General features: G+C 42.0%; 1 protein-coding gene across 3 annotated transcripts in view; it reads left to right on the forward strand.

Annotated features, from left to right (window-relative positions):
- Positions 1 to 550: 550 nt before the first annotated feature.
- Positions 551 to 22171, forward strand: part of TBX18 (T-box transcription factor 18) — a 32084-nt gene continuing 10463 nt past the window's right edge. For 2 of the 3 annotated variants that reach the window (XM_084752377.1, XM_084752379.1), the window contains exons 1-6: positions 787 to 3643; positions 4537 to 4741; positions 6846 to 6947; positions 9888 to 10059; positions 18551 to 18718; positions 21947 to 22011. In XM_084752377.1, coding sequence (XP_084608503.1) covers positions 3334 to 3643; positions 4537 to 4741; positions 6846 to 6947; positions 9888 to 10059; positions 18551 to 18718; positions 21947 to 22011 — 1022 coding nt within the window. In that variant the 5' untranslated portion in view covers positions 787 to 3333. Of the gene's footprint in view, positions 720 to 786; positions 3644 to 4536; positions 4742 to 6845; positions 6948 to 9887; positions 10060 to 18550; positions 18719 to 21946; positions 22012 to 22171 lie in introns of those variants that run through there. The other variant, XM_084752378.1, reaches the window with a different exon arrangement.

Below are 22171 nucleotides of genomic sequence, written 5' to 3' on the forward strand. Positions count from 1 at the left end.
GCCCCACCCCCACCAAAAAAAATTCTGGATACTCCAGGATTTTCAGCCTCTCCTTTAGCTTCTCTCACTTGGCTCAGGCTGACTATATCTTCAGAGAGGCTTTCATTTGAAATAGTGTTCAGCTGGTGCTGGGAGAGGCCTGGCTGTGTACTGTTTCAGTCACAACCCTTCTTCAATGTCAGTAATCCAAGGGGAAAAGACATTTTCTCTCCGAGAGTTATAGGTACACGCTCCCAAGTGCTTGGACCTCGCCCACGTTTACATGTGCTAAGGTGCACACGCACACAACACCTCTTATGGGAGAACACAAGCACAAATGCAGAAAGACAGACCCTTCCTTGTAAATGAGATCCCAGGTTGGGCAGGTTCCTGCAGAGCAGGGGTGCATTTCTCTCTCTCTCTCGATTCAAACAGTAACAGCCCTTTCTGAGCACACACTGGCACCTAAGCTTCTCTGAGACTCTCCTCCTCCTCCTCCACCTCTTCCTCCTCCTCCTCCTCCTCCTCCTCCTCTTCTTCAACTTTTCAGCCGACTGAGGTTTACTTTCCCTCTCCAGCCCAGTATGAAGTTCTCTGCCAGCTTCCACGGAACATTCTGTGCGTACAGTTTGCAAACCAGTGGGGCACCAGTTTGCCCTCGGTCCTAGAGCTGGGGCAGGATTCCAGCAGCGGGAGGATGCAAGTGACTGTACTCCAAGCCCGGCCTGGACCAGGACTAAGTAAGCTAGCACCCTCATTCTGCCCCACCTCTCACCCCCTCCCTCCCTCCCGGAGAGCTCAGCGCACTTTTATAGCATAGGGGCTACTTTTATTTTTGTTGCTAGTTTGTAATATTGCGGATGTCCTTAGAGTCTGGCTTACCAGTTTATTTGTTATTTGAACCCAAGTCCAAATTTTGTGGCCTGCGTCTCCTCTCGTTCAGCTAGGAGTAAAGTCAGAAGAAGAGGCAGAGGGACAGAGGAAGGCTTGGGGCCCTGTGATCTCCTGGGCACCCTTGAAGGCCTGTTTAAACATCCCAAACCAGTTTGAACTGTGGCATCTAAAAGGGACAATATCATAACGACAAAGCTTCCAGGCTTCTGGTCTGGAAATCCCGGCGGTTTCTTGGAACCAGCTGCTCAGCCTCCTCCTGCGAGGAGTCGCCTAGTCAAGTAGGCTAGAAACCTTTAGTGACTCCCCACCCCTGGGCTACAGAATTTATGAACCTCCTAGGCTAAAAGTAGGGTTTGCTTGGAGAGTCACAGCGGACCGCTCCACTGCAGGATCTGCGTGAGACAGGGCCTGGGGCTGGCTGCTCTAGCCTAGCTGGCAAACTGAAGGTGGCTTCAACTGTGCGCGCACGGGAGCTTTACTCACAGTGGGGAGCTGCCAGTGTAAACTCTATTGACATTTGAATCTCATTTCTTCCACTACCCTCCTTACCAGCCCAGACTTTGCAGGCCGCCACTCCACGCTCCCTGGGATCCCGCTTTCTTCACAAACTTGACAAACAGGGACTGAACTTATTTCTTTAGAACACAATGTCATCCTTCACACTGCTGAATTGGGTGGGTAGGGGCGGTATCGAGACAGCTCCAAGCCAATGGCACAGGTTCCCCTCCCAAAAATAAAACAATGCCTTTCAATTGAACGAGTTTCTCAGGCATTTAAAATCCTCATCCTCAGCAAGGATAATACTAAATCCTTTACTTTTGAAGACTGTTACTCGGCTTATTCAGGACCTGCACGTGCTTCTAGGCAACAACAACAACAACAACACCAGCAACAACAACAATAATGGTTCCAGAGGTGATGCTACTTTCAGAAGCCACTCTCCTGAAAGTTAAAGGGAAGCCAGAAGAAAGTAGAAGGTGGAGTGTTCAAATGAACACTGAATAAGGAAAGAAAACTGAAACAAAACTAATCGTTTGTAGCGTATCTTATACTAAAGATTTGTATGCAAAGTGAATTTTATTCTATAAAACCTTTCTTAGAAATTCACATCACCCTCACATCCTGTTAATGCTAAAAATGTTGAGTTTAAACAACAGAATGACATATATCTGTTTGCTTTAGCATGCAAAATTTAAAGTTCTGCTTTCTTTTTAATTTATTCTAAAAGAACACACTGATTCTTTAAAAACTCAATATGAATATAAAGCTACTTTAACTTGCAGATATAAAAAAGCACTATAAATGAGTTATAAAACATGTTCTACTTGGTCAAGTTACTGTAAGGCGTTTTAAAGTTAAGCCCGTATCATTAAAGACATACAGAATGAAAATCCACAACCAACGTTTTAGAAAGAATTACTCTGAAATAAAAGGGAGTCTCCTGAAAGGAGGCTCTTTTCCTGGGTTGTTTATATGAAAGACTGAGCGATAATACAATAATAAAAATTTAAAGTAAAAGGCCAAATACGCTTAAACTTATCTCACCTAAAATAAATCTACGGAGTAAGGTTTAAGCCCACGGTCATGCTCTGCGAAGAGTGGGCGTTACCAGGACTGTTTAAAAGAGAAGCCACAAACATGTTGTCTTTGAGTTCTTGCCGGCTCCAAAAGTTGTACTTTTTAGCCACATCGATTGGGATGCTGAACCTGGGGTTTTAAGATTCCTTAAAAGATCGTTGATAATGCTAACTAACTTTGGTGCTCCTTCTCGCTTAAACCCGGAGGCTCAGCCTTTCCTGGTCCTGATAAGAATTGGTGGGTGTCAGCGGAAAAGGGTTTAGCTTCCCCGAGGCTGGCACAGATGAGCCAGACGGCGGCGCTTTTCTGTCCGAGATTTTCCGACCTTGTAAGGAAGTGGGCGCGGGCTGAGCGGAGAGTGACTTTCTGGTTGGTGAGCCGTCTTGGTGATGGACAGCTCAGTAGGCTCCGCCCCTGCTGCTTTATTGACACTAATGAGCAAGTTCTTCCCACCGCTCTCCTGCCTGGAAGTGCTGACAGATCAAGGCAACAAATTTCAATTACAATCCCTAATTTGTGTCCGCAGAGTGGTTTTTTTTTTCTCTTTTTCCCCCCGTGTTAGTCCTCTTTGGCGCATCAGTTGAGGCAGATCTTGGAGCAGCAGGAGGAGGTGGAGGGGTTGGGAGTAAAGAAGTACCTCAGTGAGCTCAAGTTAGAGACAGAGGGAAGGAAACTTGGCGGCCGCATTCCTACTTCCTCGGATCCCAACGCCAGAGAGAAAGAGGAAACGGCAGATTTGTTTCTGCCCGCAGCGGGGAAGGGAGCAGATCTCGGGAGGCGTCGGGAGCAGCGGAGCTTTGGCGGGGCCAGGAGGGCGAGCGCTTGCGTGCGCCCCAGCCTCGGGTTTATGAGAGAGGGGCGGACGGGCGCGGGGCGGCGGGGATGGCCGAGAAGCGGAGAGGCTCGCCGTGCAGCATGCTTAGCCTCAAGGCGCACGCCTTCTCCGTGGAGGCTCTGATCGGTGCGGAGAAGCAGCAACAGCTTCAAAAGAAGCGGAGAAAGCTGGCCACGGAAGAGGCGGCCGGGGCGGCGGACGACGCCAGTTGTAGCCGCGGCGGAGGCGCGGGCGAGCAGGGCTGCTCCGAGGCCGACGAAGACGCAGCTCCCCCGCCACCGCCAACAGGGGCGGCCTCCGGGCCGGCGCGGAACTGCGCGGACGTGGAGCGAAGCTGCGGCTCCCGCGGAGCGGCGGGTGAGTCGGCCCTTTCTCGCCCCAGTGGCTTCCTGGAGCGTCCCCGCCCGGGTGCGGTGAATCTGAGCTTTGGGGAGGCTGTGCTCGCGCCGGGCCCTCCCCGGTGTCTGCCGCTAAGCCCTGGTGTCAGGCGCTGACCCATTGGCACCGCGCACCGTCCATCCGCGGCTCCCAGCACCGCCCAATGGGCTGCCGCTGGCCTCTTCTCTGTGCCGGCACGTTCCAGTCCAGGGTGCTGCTGCTTTTCGCCTAACTTTTAGGAGCCCAGGGGCGCGTACGGAAAGGCGCCAGTTAGGGCGCGGAAAACGGATTGGACGCCCCGAAGCCTGGTGCTCCAACCCGGGAGGTGGCGGCGAGCTCGCCCACACTCTTTCCCCGGGATGCTGGTCGCTCCTCCGCTGGGACCCACAGCGCCGGAGGGCTGGCTTTTTGCCCTCTTCTAGCCAGTGCGCTGAGCGGCCTGGAGAGCCAGCAGCAGGGAGGATTGGCAGGAGCGGGGTCTGCAGAGGTTTCTAGAAGGCGCCTAGGGCCAGGCACTGAGAAAGAAACGACGGCCATCTGTGGCAGAGGGAGGAAGGGGTGCTAGAGCAGACTGGGGAGGCGGCGGCGGGATCTGCGCCCCGGGACTGTGCGCTCTGTAACCGGTCTCAGACTGGGTAGCGTGTGTTTAAGAGGCGTCCGCGAGCCAAGGCCACGCACAGGCCGGGCGCGTGGAGAGGACACGGCCCTGGCTTTCGGAGATGGGGACTTAGTGGGACCCCGCAGGCCTCGAGGCAGCTCCGAATGCCCGGCGACAGGACTGCGGGCAGCTGTCCTAGGGCCTGGCCCTGAGATGGTCCCCAAGGCCGGCTCTCTGCCTCACTGCTTCCCCATCTCTGCCCTCTGCTGTCCAGGCAGCTGTGAGGACGGCTTCTTGCAGGGCTCCTCCCCGATGGTGTCCCCGAGAGGTTCTCCGAAGGGCTCTCCCGTACCTGGCCTGGCCCGGCCCGGGACTCCGCTGCCCGCGCCGCAGGCCCCAAGGGTGGATCTGCAAGGAGCGGAGCTCTGGAAGCGCTTTCATGAGATAGGCACAGAGATGATTATCACCAAAGCCGGCAGGTAAGCTTGAGCTCCTCCGGTGCTCTTCGACTCTGGCCTCACCCTACCCCTCCCTCGCCTGGTTGCTGCTGTGACCCACCCAACTGAGTCCCGGACAGAAGCCGTTTCTACACCTCCGTTGTTTTCTTTCCCAAAACGCTGTCGATGAAGGGCGAAGCGCGGCCCAGTCTTGTTAAAGTTAGAGTGATCTTTGTCAATACGGATGCTACAGTCATAGTTTTCAATGTTTTGAGTAAGGGAACGCGTGCTGGTTATAGATAGGAAGTCAGTCTGTACATTTATTTAGGCCCTAGTTATCAGCCCTGAACCTGGTAATAGATGGACTCCTCCCGCTTTAGTTATTTTTAATTTTAACTTAATTAATTATTTTTTTTTTTAGCAAATTCTGATTTATTTTTTAAAAATTCAAGATTTCCAAGTTGGTCCTAGCACATGAGTCCATGGTGCTGTGTGCTATTTTGATATTTATTAGGCTACTATGATAAGTCACTATGATTATGCTTAATCATATTTTGCTATAAGAATCATTACCCTGATTTTTTAAACACACACACACACACACACACACACACACACACACACACACACACATGAAAGACAGTCCACTACCTTAAATTTACTGAATACAAAAATGTTTGGAATGAAGTTGTTGGTTTTGTATTTTGTATTTTTTTTTTTTTAGGACTATACAATTTGTGCATCGTTTCTTAGTCAAATAAATGGCCACATCATATTAATTTGAGGTCGGTGAGAGAAATTTGCACTTTCAAGTTTCCAGCTCATTTAGTGTAATGAAATCGAAGAATAATATGATACTTTTAAAGGTCTTTTAAAAAGCACACACGACTCTTTCAGGGAGTACACATGGTAAAAACCTGGGTAACATAAAAGTATCCAAACTTATTAGAAATTACAAAAACATATTTTATTGAATCCATATGCTACCTTCTGCATTCTCAAGGAGTTTTTTTTTTTTTCTTCTTCTTCTTTATTAATGATCCAAATGTGGTCTTCAACAACACAAAGCAACAGTTGTCTTATAAATGATGTAGTTAAAGACCTTTACTCTTTATCTTACAGGTGCACTGAACACTTAAACAGCCAGCACATTAAACTGCTCTCAGGCTTAGTTAATACTTACGGACTTTCCTTTTGCTGACAGTGGTCTTTAATAGCACTACTGTTGTAGAAAAAAATGGTAAATAAATTTGTGTTATGAGGTTAAATTAACAAAAATGAGATTAGTTGGAAGGTCCTAGACATAAATCATTAGAAGAAAGTGTTTTTCTCTTCTTTTCTTTTTTTTTAAGGGTGAAACTTATGTTGCTTTTAATGCACAGTAATGTGCATATTCCTTGCTTCTGTTCTCTTTTTGAAGGGATTATGTGCCTTTCCTTCAGCATCTCCTTTGATACGCATATCTGGGAAGTCAAGGGAAAATGGAATTTTCGTTTGCTTTAATTAGCAATATTTGTGGTTAGAAATGAAAACATTTAGGGGGTTACGGTGAGGGAAGGAAATTCGTAAATATACGTTGTGTTTAGTTTCTGCTTCCAATAAAGAAGTTTTACTATACCTTTCAAATTTAGAGCGCCTTTTGCACTTTACCTTACCAGGCTGCAGACCAGGCTGCAGACAGGAAGCCCTGTCTCAATAAAGAACATATTGTTTGGTTATAGCATGGCACATTGGCTCCTTGTGGGTTTTTTATAACCCCCTTTAAAATTTCGCATTATAAGATATTTTATCACTTTCAGCAATTTGAAGTTTCTATCATTTGATGTATTTCATTATTTGTAAATAGGCTTGCTGATTTCGTTTCAAAAGCAAAGTTTCCTTCATGTAAAAATCTTTTCACATTTAAGTTATTCTGATGTTTCAGTAAATACAGAACATGTGTACACGATGCAACAGATCACAGTTTTAAAGCTATAGTTCTGACATGCCCTATGTTCCGATACCTAGAGTTTTGCTATCAAAGTGAATGTTATACATTCGTTCACATTAAAAATGGGGTTTCTTGCCTTTGTTCGGTCTCTATCCTTAATCACAAGCAAAACAAAAACCCAAGCCCTCCTTCTTCCCCCTCTTCCATTACAAACAGGCGCATGTTTCCAGCAATGCGAGTGAAAATCTCTGGATTAGATCCTCACCAGCAATATTACATAGCCATGGATATTGTGCCAGTGGACAACAAAAGATACAGGTAGGACAACTGCCCTCAGAGCGACAGCAACACGAGAGAGGAGGAGTCGGCTACCAGTGCCTGCCTGATCCAGGGCGCTGTGATCAACTTTTCCAGACTCATGATCTTAACACCCATGAGTTCTAGCAGCCCAGTGGGTGCCTTGTGCCCGAGCCTATGTGGAAACTCAGTGTTTTCTCAGCTTTTAATAGATGAGGAGATGTCTTTGGTCATTGAGACTTTAGCTGGAGACAGTCTGGCATTGCTGCGTGAAATGTATCTTTAATGTTGGTTAGGGGTTCAGTTAGAAGTTTGATAAGAAGTGTTTTATGCAAAGTTTGCATATGCACCTTATAGTAAGTGCTATATTTTCTATTTTTGATCTTATGTTAATTTTCTTGTCATATTAAAAATGACATATATATATACGAAATTTCCATTTGAAAAATATGTTTACAAGTTAGAAAAATAAATTTTCATAATTTATTGTGACTTTAAATCATCTCTAAACTTGTAATGAATTTTTATCACTGGCTTGTTTTTTAGGTTGGTAATGGGCAATTCTTTAAAAATTTCCATAGTATTTGGATTTTGCAACAATACTTTTGTCTAGACATCAAGTAAACTCTGAAAAGATACGTCTTCTTTAGTTTCAGACTGTCTTTGCTTTTACTTAAGCTAGAAATTGATTAGTGATTTTTCAATGACAATGCCTTTTGCTTATCTGAAGAGTTTAAAATGCTTATCTATTTAAAGGGAAGTTTGAGAGATTAGACAAACTCTGAAATTTTCTTTGTCATTTAGGATATGTGTAAGTGAAATCATTTGGTTTCTACCACTTTTTTTTTTTAATTGGGTGCTTGTTTTGGTAAAAACAAGTTTTTTGAGTCAAAAGTATCCAGATTTAAATTTGTATATGAGCATAGGAAATACTAAAACTGCTAAATATAATAGTTGTATTAGTGTTTTTTATTGTAATTATGTAAGTCATGAGACGTTTTGATACCATTGTCTACTAAGGAGCACAAAGCAGAAGACATTAAGTCTGTTCACAAAGCACATTATTTAAATATTCTAATTTGAGTTGGGCTGAGGAAGATAATGCCATTCTTAATGAGTTTCTAAATTATCCCTTTCTTTCTCAAGTTTCTATTCTATTTCTTCCTCCATTTTTTTCCTCTATATACCTTAGAATTAAAAAAAAAATTACATGATTTACTCCCTTACAGAAAGCAGTGAAAATTTATATATTAATAGATCAAACCATAAACACACAGATTTGCCTTTTCCCATTGCTTCCTAAGAAATAGTTAGGTTTAGTATTTAGGATATTTTATGGGGAATGTTGAGACATACAACTTCTTCTCTTAGAGTGTGGTGGATTTTGAACTATTTAATACACACAATTTGCAAGGTTTTGATAGAACATTCTTATTTATGTTGGTAATAACCCAAGTCTTATCTGAACTAAGTTTTTTTTCTCATGAATCTCTAAGGTTTCCATTTTAATTTTCAACTTTTTCATCAGCATCAGAAATTATTTTTGAAAAAAAAAAAGAAATTATTTTTGACTTATTCTCTGTCAAAGAATGGTATTTGGTCCAACTTTAAAACATTTTGAAAAATTAATAGTCACAAAAGCTCACAGAAATTTATTTGTATAAAACTATACCAATCCAATTAAAGGAAAGTTTAAAAAATAATTTAAATGCTATGTTTATGTATTTTGTTTAAGGAAAGGAATTACAATCTACAAGGGATATTGATCTTAAAATTGAGCTCACTGAAATGTGTTAACTGTAGTTGAGGCAAAGAGCCTCACCAAAGACAGATGTAAGAAAATATTTCATGCTGGTTCTAAAAGATGTGCATGTACAACATAGGCATTTCTGACATTACCTGAACATTATCACTATAAATTGTGGGCAGTATCTTAAAACATGAACAGGAGGCAAAACACCTTAGTGTACAATTTCATTTTATCATTTCATCAGTATACTATTTTCTAGTTTTAAAATTCATATTGACAAGTGCTAAGCTGAATATAGAACTAAATTTTAAGATTTTATTTATTCCTGAAAATTTCATTATTTAAAATTTTTTTTTTGCCGAGTCAATTTATTTGTGTATTAAGAAAAGGAAGAGGCTACTGTGTTTCTTAACCGTGAAAATAACAATAATTGGCTTTGCTATGTTTTGTATGTTTTGTATGCTTTGTATGTTGAGTATTGGTAATTGTAAATTAGCATCTACTAACTGTTTGAAATAATTCTCTTGGAAAGGCCAAGCAAGAAAGAAAAACATGAAAGATTTAACGATAGCCTACATTTTATGATTCCTCAAAAATTTAAATTAGCCCAGTTATTCTATCCTCTACTTATAACTGTTCCATCTGCAAGTTCCTAATTGTTTTGTAATGACATCTAATGTTAAAGAATCGGGTAAAACCATCCTAAATTTTGAAATGATAAATTTTTCTTCCAAAACACCCAACGTAATGGTTTCTCCCACATCTCAATTGCTTGTCCCTCCAGCCCAAAAAGAGAAATGATCTCTCAGGAAGTAGAAACCCTCAAAATTAGATAATGAAGTATTTTGAGATTTACTCAGAGGTGAGATTAACAACCTTATAGTGTCTTCATGTCAATTAAACATACAGGTGAAAAACCTCAGAATATAAATTATGTCTATTGTAAAGTGTAATGCATTAGAGTCACAGTATTTGGTGGTTTTGGGGGGAGAGACAGGCTGTATATTTTCACTAAACCATCCATATGATGTTTACTCTGAGCTATATAAGGCCCCACAGTACAAACCCGAAAGTATATTTAAAGGTTCTGTTGGGTGCATGGAGAAATAAGTTTACTTTGGATTTTTGGGAAAGGGTGCACATCTGGTCTGAGTTGGTAATTCTCAGAAATGGCGAGCCTGTATTCCGACAGTCTTGTCTTTGCCTTGTAGGTATGTTTACCACAGCTCTAAGTGGATGGTGGCAGGTAATGCTGATTCTCCTGTGCCACCCAGAGTATATATTCATCCAGACTCACCTGCCTCTGGGGAGACTTGGATGCGACAAGTGATCAGCTTTGACAAGCTCAAGCTTACCAACAATGAACTGGATGACCAAGGCCATGTAAGTACCGGCCCCTCCGCCACGAGCCACCAGGCGACACGGCCCAGTGCCTAGCTAAAAGCGGCTAAGAACGGTACCACTCCTTTCAGTTTGGTCAGTATGTGAACAGCGTGTGTCAAATCGAATCAAGGTTGCGTTTGTATCAGAGACCACGTCTGTAACTGACAAGTGCCATGAAACATCAAGTTTAAACCAGACACTGGTTTTATATTGGAGTGAAAGGAGCCAAGGCAGAGACTTTTTTTTTCTTTTTCTTTCTTTTTTTTTTTTAAACCAAAACATTTATGTGAAATCCCATGAGGTGCTAATTATTGTACTTGAACTGGGCTTGGAAATTTGGTAACAGGGTTGATTTATGGTGTCCTCTATGCGCCCAGCTCTTTTCCCAGCTGAGGCTCACTGCAGCAATGACCCGGCCTTACTCTGTTTGTGTGTTCCATCTGCAAGTTCCCAATTGTTCTGTAATGACATCTAATGTGTCGAAGTGTGCTAAAATTCCCTTTACTCTTAAAACGGCTGAAACTTGATATGAGGGTCCAGTCTAGCCATTCCAAAAAGACGGTCGTTGCTAACAGCTTGCTGACTTTAATAACTCCCTAACTCTGGGGGATGCTGATTTCTGCTGTTAGGTGTCTGTTGTTTACAGTTTTGATTAAGAAGAAGTGAAGATGCCTTTTGAGTAATACATTGTACAGGAAAGAAATAGCAACTCCTTTATTTCCCAAACAGAGAAGATACACGGCTCATTTCTAAGCGAGTCACTTAAAGTAAAACTCTGAGCTGTAGTGAGCATCAGAACAGAGCGTGTGCTGTGGCTTACAGGTGTCTAGGTAGGATCTTAAGTTCTCCACCGTGATGAGACCCTCAGGATACTAACCTTCCGGTGGCAAATGTTTTAAAACACAGCAAATAAGATTTCCCATGATGCTTCTGTACTTGCCTTTTTTTAATTAAAACTAGATCATAGAAAGAAGATATTTTATTCGTGTATTTTAGTAGATGTCTTCATTTTCCTTATCCTTGCTTTTACAAGTCCACAGTCAAATTGTAATGACTATTGTTCACCTGATTGTAGTGCTGACAAAAAAAAATATCAGTTTCCTCTGATTGAACTGTGTTGGTACATCCATCTGAAGGGCTCCTTTTCCCCCTTTTAGTAGGAAATTTAGACTAAACACCATTTGGTGTTACTTACTTTCTTTCTTTTTTCTTTTTTTCTTTTGAGACAGGGTTTCTCTGTGTAGCCATGTCTGTCCTGGACTCACTTTGTAGACCAGGCCGGCCTCGAACTCACAGAGATCTGCCTGCCTCAGCCTCCTAAAGCCCTAGGATTAAAGGCGTGTGCCACCACGTCTGGCTTCATGTGCTACTTACTTTCAAAACCTAAAGTACACTGCTTTCTGAATTCTACAGTTTAAGAATATATTTTTAAAGAGATAATTATGTCCTTAAACATATACTGATAAATAATTCATATTGATATAATAATCTTACAGGCCTTATTCTTTTAGTTCCAAGTACCAGGTTTATATACAGTATGTTAAACAGCAAATTTTATATATAGATTTAGTAAGCTATGATTTTAGAGTTCTAATTTTAACAGCTTTTATCTAAAAGAACATCCTCCAGAAAATATAATATATATGTATAAATGTATAACACATACATATAGAGAAAATAGTTGTGTATGTGTATGTGAGAGAGGAGTCAGAAAGAAGAAAGAGACAGAGGTAGGAGAGAGGAAAGAGAGAGAGAGGAAGAGAGAGAGAGAGAGAGAGAGAGAGAGAGAGAGAGAGAGAGAGAGAGGAGGGGAGAGGAGAGAGAGACAGAATAAATATGAATGTTGGTCCATGTGATTGTGGAAGACTTGGCCAGCTTCATCTTTTGGAAACCTATGAAGAATTGAAGTTATGATTTAAATTTGAAGGTAATCTGTTATCTGAATTTTCTCTTCTTCCTGGGACCTTACTCTGATTTCTCTTAAGACCTTCAAGTGATTAGATGATTGCCGCTCACTGCTTACAGAGACCTGATTTTTAGAGTCTACTGATTAAGTATTTATCTCTGAGCCATACTTTCACAGCAACATCTTTGGTGCTATTTGGCCAAAAATATGGATATTGTGTCCTAGCCAAGTTAACAGATAAAATTAACCACGACAAAATATTTGTCTAAAACGTAAAAGAGAGGCTCCAACTTGAAGTTCAGCTACTTGCATCTAGATAAAGAGTCTCACCATCAGGAAAATTTATAAATGCAGCAAAGAATAATAGATTAAGAAAGCATTTTGTCTACTGGTGAAATTTTTCTTATACGGTTGTGACGGATGTACTGTTAATCAAGGACATAAGGAGTTTGAAGGGAGAGCAGGAGACAACTGTGTGAAATCCAGAAGCCAGAGCATTGCTTTTCAAATGTTTGTGCTTGGGTCCAGCCGACTGATGAGGAGGATGTAGGTGGAAGTGGTGTTTTTTTTTGTTTTTTTTTTACCTTACTCATTTAAAAAATGTCTTCTTGAAGACTGCTAAATGTGACCCAGGACACTGAAGGCAGAGTGGCTTTGTGAGGTTCCTGCCTCTGTGGGGTGAGAAGGGCGCCTTACAGATTGCTGTCTGCTCTGGCCATAGAGGTGCCTCGCCCCAGAGAGTTGAGAAGGAGTACCGGAAGTCCTCCGCTGCGTGCACTCTATGCCATGGGTCCAAGTGAAAGCAGGTTAGGCATTGGGGATATGCCTGTAATTTGTGCCATTTGCGACTCTAAGAAGGCAGCGCTGTCCTGTCGTGGTGGGGCTTCAGCAGAGCCCCTCGGGGACTTTTGCTTTCAATCATTCCACCAATTCTAAAAGAAGTCATTGTCGCCTCTACCGAATGAAGCTGTATACACTCGAGTTTAATCCTCCAAATTCCTTCCCTATGCTTTAATCTCTCAGCCTCCCCATCTCCATTTTGCTGTGCTAAAGATATACACATAGAGATATACACACATGCAGCTTTGTGATGTGAGGATTCTGTGGCCCCGGGAGTATGCGGTTACTAAGTTAGTATAAGGTGATCACAGGAGTCCACGTCTTGTAAGCTGTTACTAGACTAGTGACCGCATGAGATGATCTGTTTTCCCCAAAGTAACTTTTCAGCTTCCCAAATAGTCGACTTGGTTCAGGAAAGGAAACTGAGAAAGACTCAGGGTAGCAATGCCCCTCCGAGCCACAACTAATCCTTGAAAGTGATGATGACCTTGTAGGTCCTATTCGGTCCATGGAGATTCTTGGCAGCCTTATGGTAGCTTTGGTACAAGCCAAGGCTGGTTATTGGGCTGCCCTGGTGCAGGAGGTCCATACGCTTGGGTGACAGGTTCTCACCGGGTGCATGTTTCCTGTTTTTCCTGCCATGTGTCCTCTGAGGGACCGTATTTCCATGAGCATCTCTCTGGGAAGGAGAAGACACGGATGGTGCACCTGGAACTGCAGCAGCTTCATAGCTTTAATGCCAGGGATGCTACCCTCTCAGGCAGCCATGGTCCAGGGCTTGGAGAAGTGTGTGCATCTCCACTGCTGACAGTTTAGTGACGCACATGACCACACTCTCTTACCGTTTCTTCTTGAAAAAAAAAATCATATGGGAAGCAAGATGATGCAAGAGATGTAGCTGAGCTCTCTCATGGGGAGGGAAGTTGAAGTGGTTGAGAAGGACACCAGCATCTGTGATCCCAGGAAAGTCAGTTCCGTTCACCCAGGCCTTGTTTCCTCATGGGTGTATTGGAATTAGACACTCAAGGAAGCTGGCAAGCTTGAAAGCAGGTATTTAAGGAGGGCCTGAGACACAGTATCACATAAGAACCAAAGAGGAAATCCTACTCTGCCTGTGACTGACTGCTAAAGTTTCAACACTGTTTAAAGTGAGACATGGCTTGTGTTAAAATGCATGCAGAAAGCAGGGTGGGGTGGGAGTTGTTGGGGGGGGCATTGATTTTTGGCTCTTTTAGGTCCTTTGCTTGGCTTAATCCAATTGTAAGAGTTTGCCATCTAGGAAAAAAAAATTCAGTTATTGACATGCTCCTCTATCAAGTTGTAAAACTTGAAGCCCCATCTGTTAGCTTTTCAGATTAATGAGTATGTTTCTTTTGATGCAAACCTAGTTTATAATCAATCAATCAGTCAGTCAATTAGCAGTGTTAGAGATTAAGCCCAGGGGACCTGCTTTACAAAGGAGCCACATCCCTAGCCCCTCAATCTAGTTTTTACAGTAGAAAATCATGTATAAGCCTATGAATGAGAGCACTCTGTGTTTGTGGACATAGGTCTGTATGCCTTTTCTAATATGATATTTAGTCCCCTGCCCAGATACTGTCTAAACAGAACAGACAGTGTAGAAAGTACACATAAGGTATGATTATTTGAGTTATAATTATGTTCTCTTCTTTAAAAGGCTAGTGGTCCCACATGTCCTACTAAGTAAGCAAAATGTTGTTTGCTTACTATTATTATGGACAGGACAGCTTCTTAGGTTTACTTATTTAGTGGGTATGGGAAGCTGTGGGTCCCTGCATGCCATTGCACAAGTCTAGAGTTCAGAGTCCACCCTGAAAAGGTCTCCTTCCACCTTGTGGATGCCAGACGTGGGTCTCAGGTTGGGAGACTTGGCGGCAAGCACCCTCCTTACTCTGCCATCTTTCCAGCCCTAGATTTCAGACTTCATTAAGAAGAAAATAATGATACTTTTATACAGAAGAACTGAGCTTGCTTAGTGTTCTCTCAAAATTCCAGAGATACACTACATTTCTATAGACATTTAAAAATACACTATTTTACCAAACAAATAATGTGCAAACAAAGGCATTTATTAGTTGTTTTGTTTTTTTTTCACCCTATTCCAGCATATCCCACCCAAATTCACACTTTTTAAAATATGGTAAGGGTATAAAATAAATAAGTGTATCATGCCTAAAACTGAATGGAGAGATGTCCTTGAGTGAACAGAGTCTTCATAAATTGGGACTATGAACAGAAAAGAAACTTTTACTGCCTCCACTCCAAGTCACTTCGTTCCGATGCTCTGATATTGCTTGTGCACTTTTTATCTTATTTATATGGAATTTCTTGTCTTCGATTTTCTTTCTTTCTTTCTTTCTTTCTTGCTCTGAAAATCACTTCTAAAGGGATGCCGATTCCCTCTAGGAATTACAGACGCTGTTGTCTGTGTGCTGTTGACATTTTGATCCTTTTTAAAGTAATTTATGGGCTGGAGAGATGGCTCAGAGGTTAAGAGTACCGAATGCTGTGCGAGAGGTCCTGAGTTCAATTCCCAGCAATCACATGGCGACTCACAACCATCTATGATGTGATCTGATGCCCTCTTCTGACATGCAGGTGTATGTACGGGCAGAGCGCTGTATACATAATAATAAATAAATCTTTTTTAAAAAAGTAATTCATTTACTTTATGTGCATTGGTGTTTTGCCTACATGCATGTCTGTGTGAGGGTGTCAGATCCCCTAAGACTGGAGTTCCAGATAGTTCTGAGCTGCCCTGTGGGTGCTGGGAATCAAACCCAGGTTCTCTGGAAGAGCAACCAAAGCTCTTAACCACTGAGCCATCTCTCCATCCCCAGGTAATTTGAGTCTTAGCTTGGAGAAGAAGAAGTGTTTTCTTTCAAACTTTTCAGCCTTGGAAGATATCCATTGCAAGACAGTTTTCTAAAGATAAAATGAGCTAAATAAAGGAAAGAAAAGTTGAGTTGACATTAAAGTTATTACATTAAAAATGGACATTTGCTAATTTACATTAACATTAGAAAGAGTGTGCTATTGCAGTAATAAATCATAGGAAAAGGACTGGGGCAGGTTTGCAGGTGGGGACTGAGACACAAGCTAGGGCTTAATTAACTGCATCTTCAGGCTCAAAAACATTCTTGTGTTTCCTGTACCGGGCCTGTCTCAGGACCTGTGCCTGCTCATGAAGTGTAAATTCATAAGGAAGGTATGTAGACAGGAAGGGAAACTAGCCCTGGGCCTAGGGAGCTCTGAGGACTCAGAAGTCCCTAGGTTTTATATAACTTAAAAAAAAAATCGGCTAAGGTTTAGAAATGTTGTGTAGAATCCTAAATATTAAACAGACATGCTCCTACATGGAAGTCAGCATAAAGCCCAGCTTCCTCCTTAGCTGGTCTCCTCCCACTAGTACACCTCAGAAAACCAACCAACTAACCACCCACCCACCCATCCACCCAAGCAACCACCCAGCCAACCAACCAACCACCCAGCCAACCAACCAACCACCCACCCACCCATCCACCCAACCAACCACCAAGCCAACCAACCAAACACCCAGCCAACCAACCAACCACCCACCCACCCAACCAACCAACCACCCACCCACCCACCCAACCAACCACCCACCCACCCATCCACCCAACCAACCACCCAGCCAACCAACCAACCCATCACCACAACAACCAAAACAAAGCTCTGCAAGGATATAAACTTCACCAAGGATACATAGAAGCTTAGATTTTGATCCTTTAAAATCAGAATTAGTGGACATAATCTAGTAATAAGGAAATGAGCAAAAGATGTTTCTCATCCACTGAAAATATGTTTACTAGATGGGTGGTGATGGCACAGGCCTTTAATCCCAGCATTCAGGAGGCAAAAGCAGGAGACCTCCCAGTTCGAGGCCAGCCTGGTCCACAGAGAGAGTTCCAGGACAGCCAAGGTTACACAGAAAAACCTGATCTCAAAACAAAAACAAAAACAAAAAACAGAAAAAGAAGAAAATTATGTTTACTAGGCTATGATAAATGTTAGACTCTTCCAGTAAAATTTCATTTCTGTGTTCTTTTATCTCAGTTTACAGCAAGGCATACCTTTCACATGATGGCAGTCTACACACCTACTCAATGCTAACAGAAACTATGGTTATTTTTGTTTTGTTTTTAAAGACTACATATCTTTTGTACAGTCCTCACATTGTTAACTACTGTATTTTGTAATTGTATTGATTTAAAAGTTTTCTGGTTAAAGCTAATAACAGTTCATTCAAATTCTGTCCTTTTCTTAGTTCTAGAAAGAGCAGCAATCAGCTGCCTGTGCTCCTCCAGGTGATGATGAGGACCACTGCCCCTTTTGCTTTTTCTTGTATTCATGCTGCCTCCTTCAGGCCTAAATCTGACTGACAAAAATCTTTAGATCTGCTTCCCAAGTATTTCTTTCATTGACAGAGAGAAAACCTTAGGGAAACACAAAAACAAAAACAGAGCCCCTAAGTGCGGTGTTGGCTAGCCCAAGAGTAAAGGCATGCTCTTACGACAGCAGACACATTCTCTGAGCACAGGGATACTTGCGTTTGAGCTGACCAAAGGCTCTGAAGTTGGCTTATTAAACTGCCTGAATCCGGAACAACGTGAAGCCCAGCAAACACTGTACCTCCCGTGACTTTTGTTTAGTGTTTTCCTTCTAGACTCATAACCAAAACCTTAAATTTAAAGCTTAGAGTTCAGAAAAGTTACATCCTTGTTTTCTAAAGTCATTTATGAATATAGGATCTGGAAAAAAAAACCCTGCTGTTCATGAAAATATTAAAACATAAAGCCTACCTGTGATGCCGTCACCAGAGGTGATCCCTGTCAATATCTCTTCCTGAGCTCACTGTAGTCTGCCTAAATAAGCCATAAAATGTGTTTAGATAGTCAGGTACAGTTTTACCATTTTAAGATTAAAAATAAGCATTTTATTATATGGCTAGAATTTGTCCTGATAGCATGAGCAACAGCGTGGTGACATCACACCTCACAAGGTAAATTTCCCTTGGTAACTAATCTACTCATGCTGGGCATATGAGTGGCTGGCTTATAGATTACTTGTGGCACATCGTTGTGGAGGAAAAGCTGTTCAGAATCTGGAGCAATTCCTTAGGATGATTCTTAGTGGGATCTTGGAGCCCATGTGAGAGATGATTTCCATCCTCCTGTCTGAGATTTGATCAGGGCGTGGCCGCTATACTCCTCTGACAAACCAGAGACTTTGCAAAAACAAACAAACACAGGAGGCATCAGGGCGCCCTCAGAGCACAGTTGCCTACAAAAGTCCAATTCCTTGGCGTTCAAATTCTTGTGTGCATCTTTTAGGAGATGGATTTGGTGCAGTGTAAGTGGTCATTCCAATCTCATTTTTAGCGTCATTGGTACTGACTTTGGTTTTATTTGGCTCACTATAAATAAAATTTAGGAATATATTATTGTATTTTAAGCAATAGAAATTGGATGTTGACTTCAGGTGGCTGTACCAAGGCTTTAATTAAAGTGATTTGTATATTTATATATGTGTTACAATTGTCTTTCTTGGCCTTCCAGGCAGCTTTGCTGTATTTTAGTAATTTCCTGCATCTTCAGAAATGTATCTCTCCTGCAAGGATTCATTTTCTATGTTACATATTTGATCGCACCATGAAGATGCAGAGGGAATCCTATTTCATGAGGTTTTCTTCCCTTGATCTAGATTATTCTTCATTCTATGCACAAATACCAACCGAGAGTGCACGTGATTCGTAAAGACTGTGGGGACGACCTGTCCCCCATCAAGCCTGTTCCGTCAGGAGAGGGAGTGAAGGCATTCTCCTTCCCGGAAACTGTTTTCACGACTGTCACTGCCTATCAGAATCAGCAGGTACTGTTTTCAGTGGCCCTTTTGCCAGGCTCCTCAGGTATAAAAGGAAAGCCAGCTCTCTTTATTGTTATATCCCAATGCCAGGAAAGTACCACAAAACATTTGCTCTACACGGTATCCACAGTATGCGTGTATGCACACAGTGACAACTCCCGGTCCACAAACTCCCAAGCAGGGCTACTGTAGTGATGACTTCAGCTGAGCACCTGCCATAATTAAAATTAGAAATCGTGTAGGTCGCCTAGAAAACAGGCATGTAAAGTACGAAAAGCTAGTTGTATATCGAGCCATGGGGGATTTGTTTAAAAACTATAGCCCATGAATTGTAAGGTAAATTTCAGAAAGATTTGCCCTATATGTTCCTTTTGTATACTTTTTAGAGGGCCTTTTATTTTAGCTCTGATTTAAACTATTATGCAGGGTACTGATATGCCTGACATTCTGAGCATCCAGCAGTTTTAAAGTGATACTTTTATACTAGTTTAAATAGTTTAAGAAGTAAAATGCTTCCTTTCAATATGGGCAAATGCTTGTGTTTCTTTAAGGTTGTTTTACATGAGTCAGGAGAGTGGGTGTTGAGCCCCTTTTATTGGTTGTCCAAAGCAGAATGATCAATTCTGAGACCACATGCTCACAGAAAAACAAAAAATGGACCCAGAAGTTTGTGTGTGGGTATATATATATATTTGTACATATACACTCATACAATTTATACACACATGTAACAATACTGAAAGAAAAAGAAGTTATCAACCTGAGACTGTGAGGGGTATGGAAGGGGCTGGGAGGAAACAAAAAAGGAGAGAGGAAATGATGTGCTTCTATTTTAATTTAAAACACAGAAAAATGCTAGAGAGATCAAGAGAAGGGGGCCACATTAAATTGGAGGCAAAAATGTTTAATCCATGCCAATCCGTTGAGCTTTGTAAGACCTGGCTCTGTCGCGGTGGCTGATGTGGTCTGTGTTCGAGTCTCCTCTGTTCGGTTTCACTCATTGGCCAGCCAGACTGGTTTAGGTTACTTCTTCACTTGTGTACATCTCAGGGGCATTATTACTCTTTAGTCGGCTGTGTTGTTGCTGTTTCGTAGGAGATGCGGGTCTTCCTTTGGGGGCACCTCCTGTATGCTCTTTCCTAAGGCAGAGAGACTCAACCCTTCTGCCTTCCAGCTGAAGCCGCCCCCAGCCTTTCTTGCTCCCATTGTCACTCTGACAGGCTTTTAGGAAGAAGTGGGAAAGCACCTTTTTGAAGGTCTGGAGACATTTAATATCGTTAGAATATATTAGGGACAGAAAGTGTTTCTTCTCCTTGGGAAAAATTAGTGTATGAGGAGAAAGCGACAGAGCCTTTTTTCTTATGTTTTAACACACCTCAATCCATTCTTTCTCCTCATCTCTCTGTTATGCACACAGAGGTTATCTGTGCCCTCTGACTTCCTCCCATGCTCTGGGCTACCTGAAGGGCAGGACAAATGTACTTTTGCCACATTGTGATCCTGGGCAAATACCAACAAATCAGTCAAGAGTTAACAAATTAGAAGGGAAATGGGCAATGCTCACACATATTCAGGTTTTAATTTTTCAGAACTATCATTTTTAAGAATTTAGGAAGTTGATAAAGACCCTTCTTGTTAATATCAATGTGATTTCTGAGGTCTGGGCTCCTGGACCATTGAACGTAACTTTTAAAGTCTTGCTTTAAAAGAAACTTAAAAGTGCATATAAGTTGCTGAGATAATCAAGTGGGGATTTTGCATATAACTTGGTATGCCATACGTAATCTATGTTGAATAAATCTGATAATATTAGTATTAAAATAATGATGACAATAATAAAGATGTATTTTGTTTAGAAAGGCACTATTATATACATTTATACTCTTAAAACTAAGATCCAAAATACTTAAATTATTTAATATTATTTAAACACTACTTAAGTGAACAGAGTGTTGAGGTTTTTTTAAAAAAACCATTTATTTATTTATTATGTATATAGTGTTCTGCCTGCATGCCAGAAGAGGGTACCAGATCTCATCATAGACAGTTATGAGCCACCATGTGACTGCCGGGAATTGAACTCAGGACCTCCAAAAGAGCGGCTAGTGCTCTTAACCTCTGAGCAGTCTCTCCAGCCCAAGAGTTGAGTTTTAATATAGTCTGTAGTGGAAAATTCTATTCAGTGATAAAATGACATATGATAAGAAAGTCAGCAAATGTTTGCAACATCCTTTATAATGTAGTTTTAGCCACATACCGAGACGATATGGAACTCGTGTGTCTTGGGTCTTGCAGGGCTGACGAGGCTGAGAGTATGCACACATCAAATAGGGAGATTCCAAAGAGGCGTCCCTTCTCCATCATGTTACCCAGCCTGTCTCACCCTTAGCGTACTACTGCAATCACAAACATGCTCATTAACCACATAGATTTCATTAAGCCAAGGAATAAAGCAAAACACAAGGAAAAGGCTCTGGATTCCTCTGTGTAAAGAGCAGATCTACTAAGAAACAGAAGAGTGGTGCTTAAAATGTCAAGTTTAGGATGGCATGAGCCAAAACCAAAATTAGTGGGGATGGTGAAGATATTTGTAAGCTCCTTTCTTGGAAACTTTGAGAGCCTAGTGGACAAGAAGTCGGTTTTGAGTCAACAACTCGAAACTACTTAAAATTAAGTATTTTTAAATTAGCATTTATTTCTGATGCTCAAATGTGATTTTGTTTTGTTAGAAACTCAAACTCACAGTGATCCACCTGCCTCTGCCTACCGAGTGCTAGGATTAAGGGTGTGGGCCACCACGCCTGGCTTAAATTTAAGAAGGGAAGCAAACTCATGATTTGGCAATAAATGCAGGCTGCAGGATGACCCTCCACCCCCAGGGGGCTGAACCACATCCTAGAATGGAAGGGCACAACTTCAGCAGCTCGAGAGGATGATCAAAGCAGCAGGAGGCTGTTCAGGTTCCCTCTCCAGGAACATTCAAAACAAAACAAACCTTTATCTGTGTTCTTAGATGGTAACAGTGAACAAGCATCTGTTTCACAGCAGAAGTTCTAGATGATTTCTGAAACCTTTTAACCTCCACTGTCAGGATAGTAACACATACGAGAGAGGAACACAACAGAACCCTCTTCTGTCTGTTAATTTTTGGATTGTTTGTAGTTCTCCTAACTTTGAAATAGCGTTCTGTGATGTTTATATACGATTTGGTGTCATCTCTTTTCTCCTCTGCAGATTACTCGCCTGAAGATAGACAGGAATCCATTTGCCAAAGGTTTCCGAGACTCTGGGAGGAACAGGTAAGTCCTAATGAGATCCTCTGGCCATCCTAGTAAATACATTTGACATTTTAATATGATTTTCCCATTACAAGCTTAAAGGTTAACTTAAGAAGCAGAGCATTAGAATCACATCTGATGAGATTTTTAGGCTGGTAAACATTATTATGTCTAAGGAGGA

This window comes from Acomys minous (assembly GCF_964271855.1).
Source record: "Acomys minous genome assembly, chromosome: 13".
In the NCBI taxonomy this organism is placed as follows: domain Eukaryota; kingdom Metazoa; phylum Chordata; class Mammalia; order Rodentia; family Muridae; genus Acomys; species Acomys minous.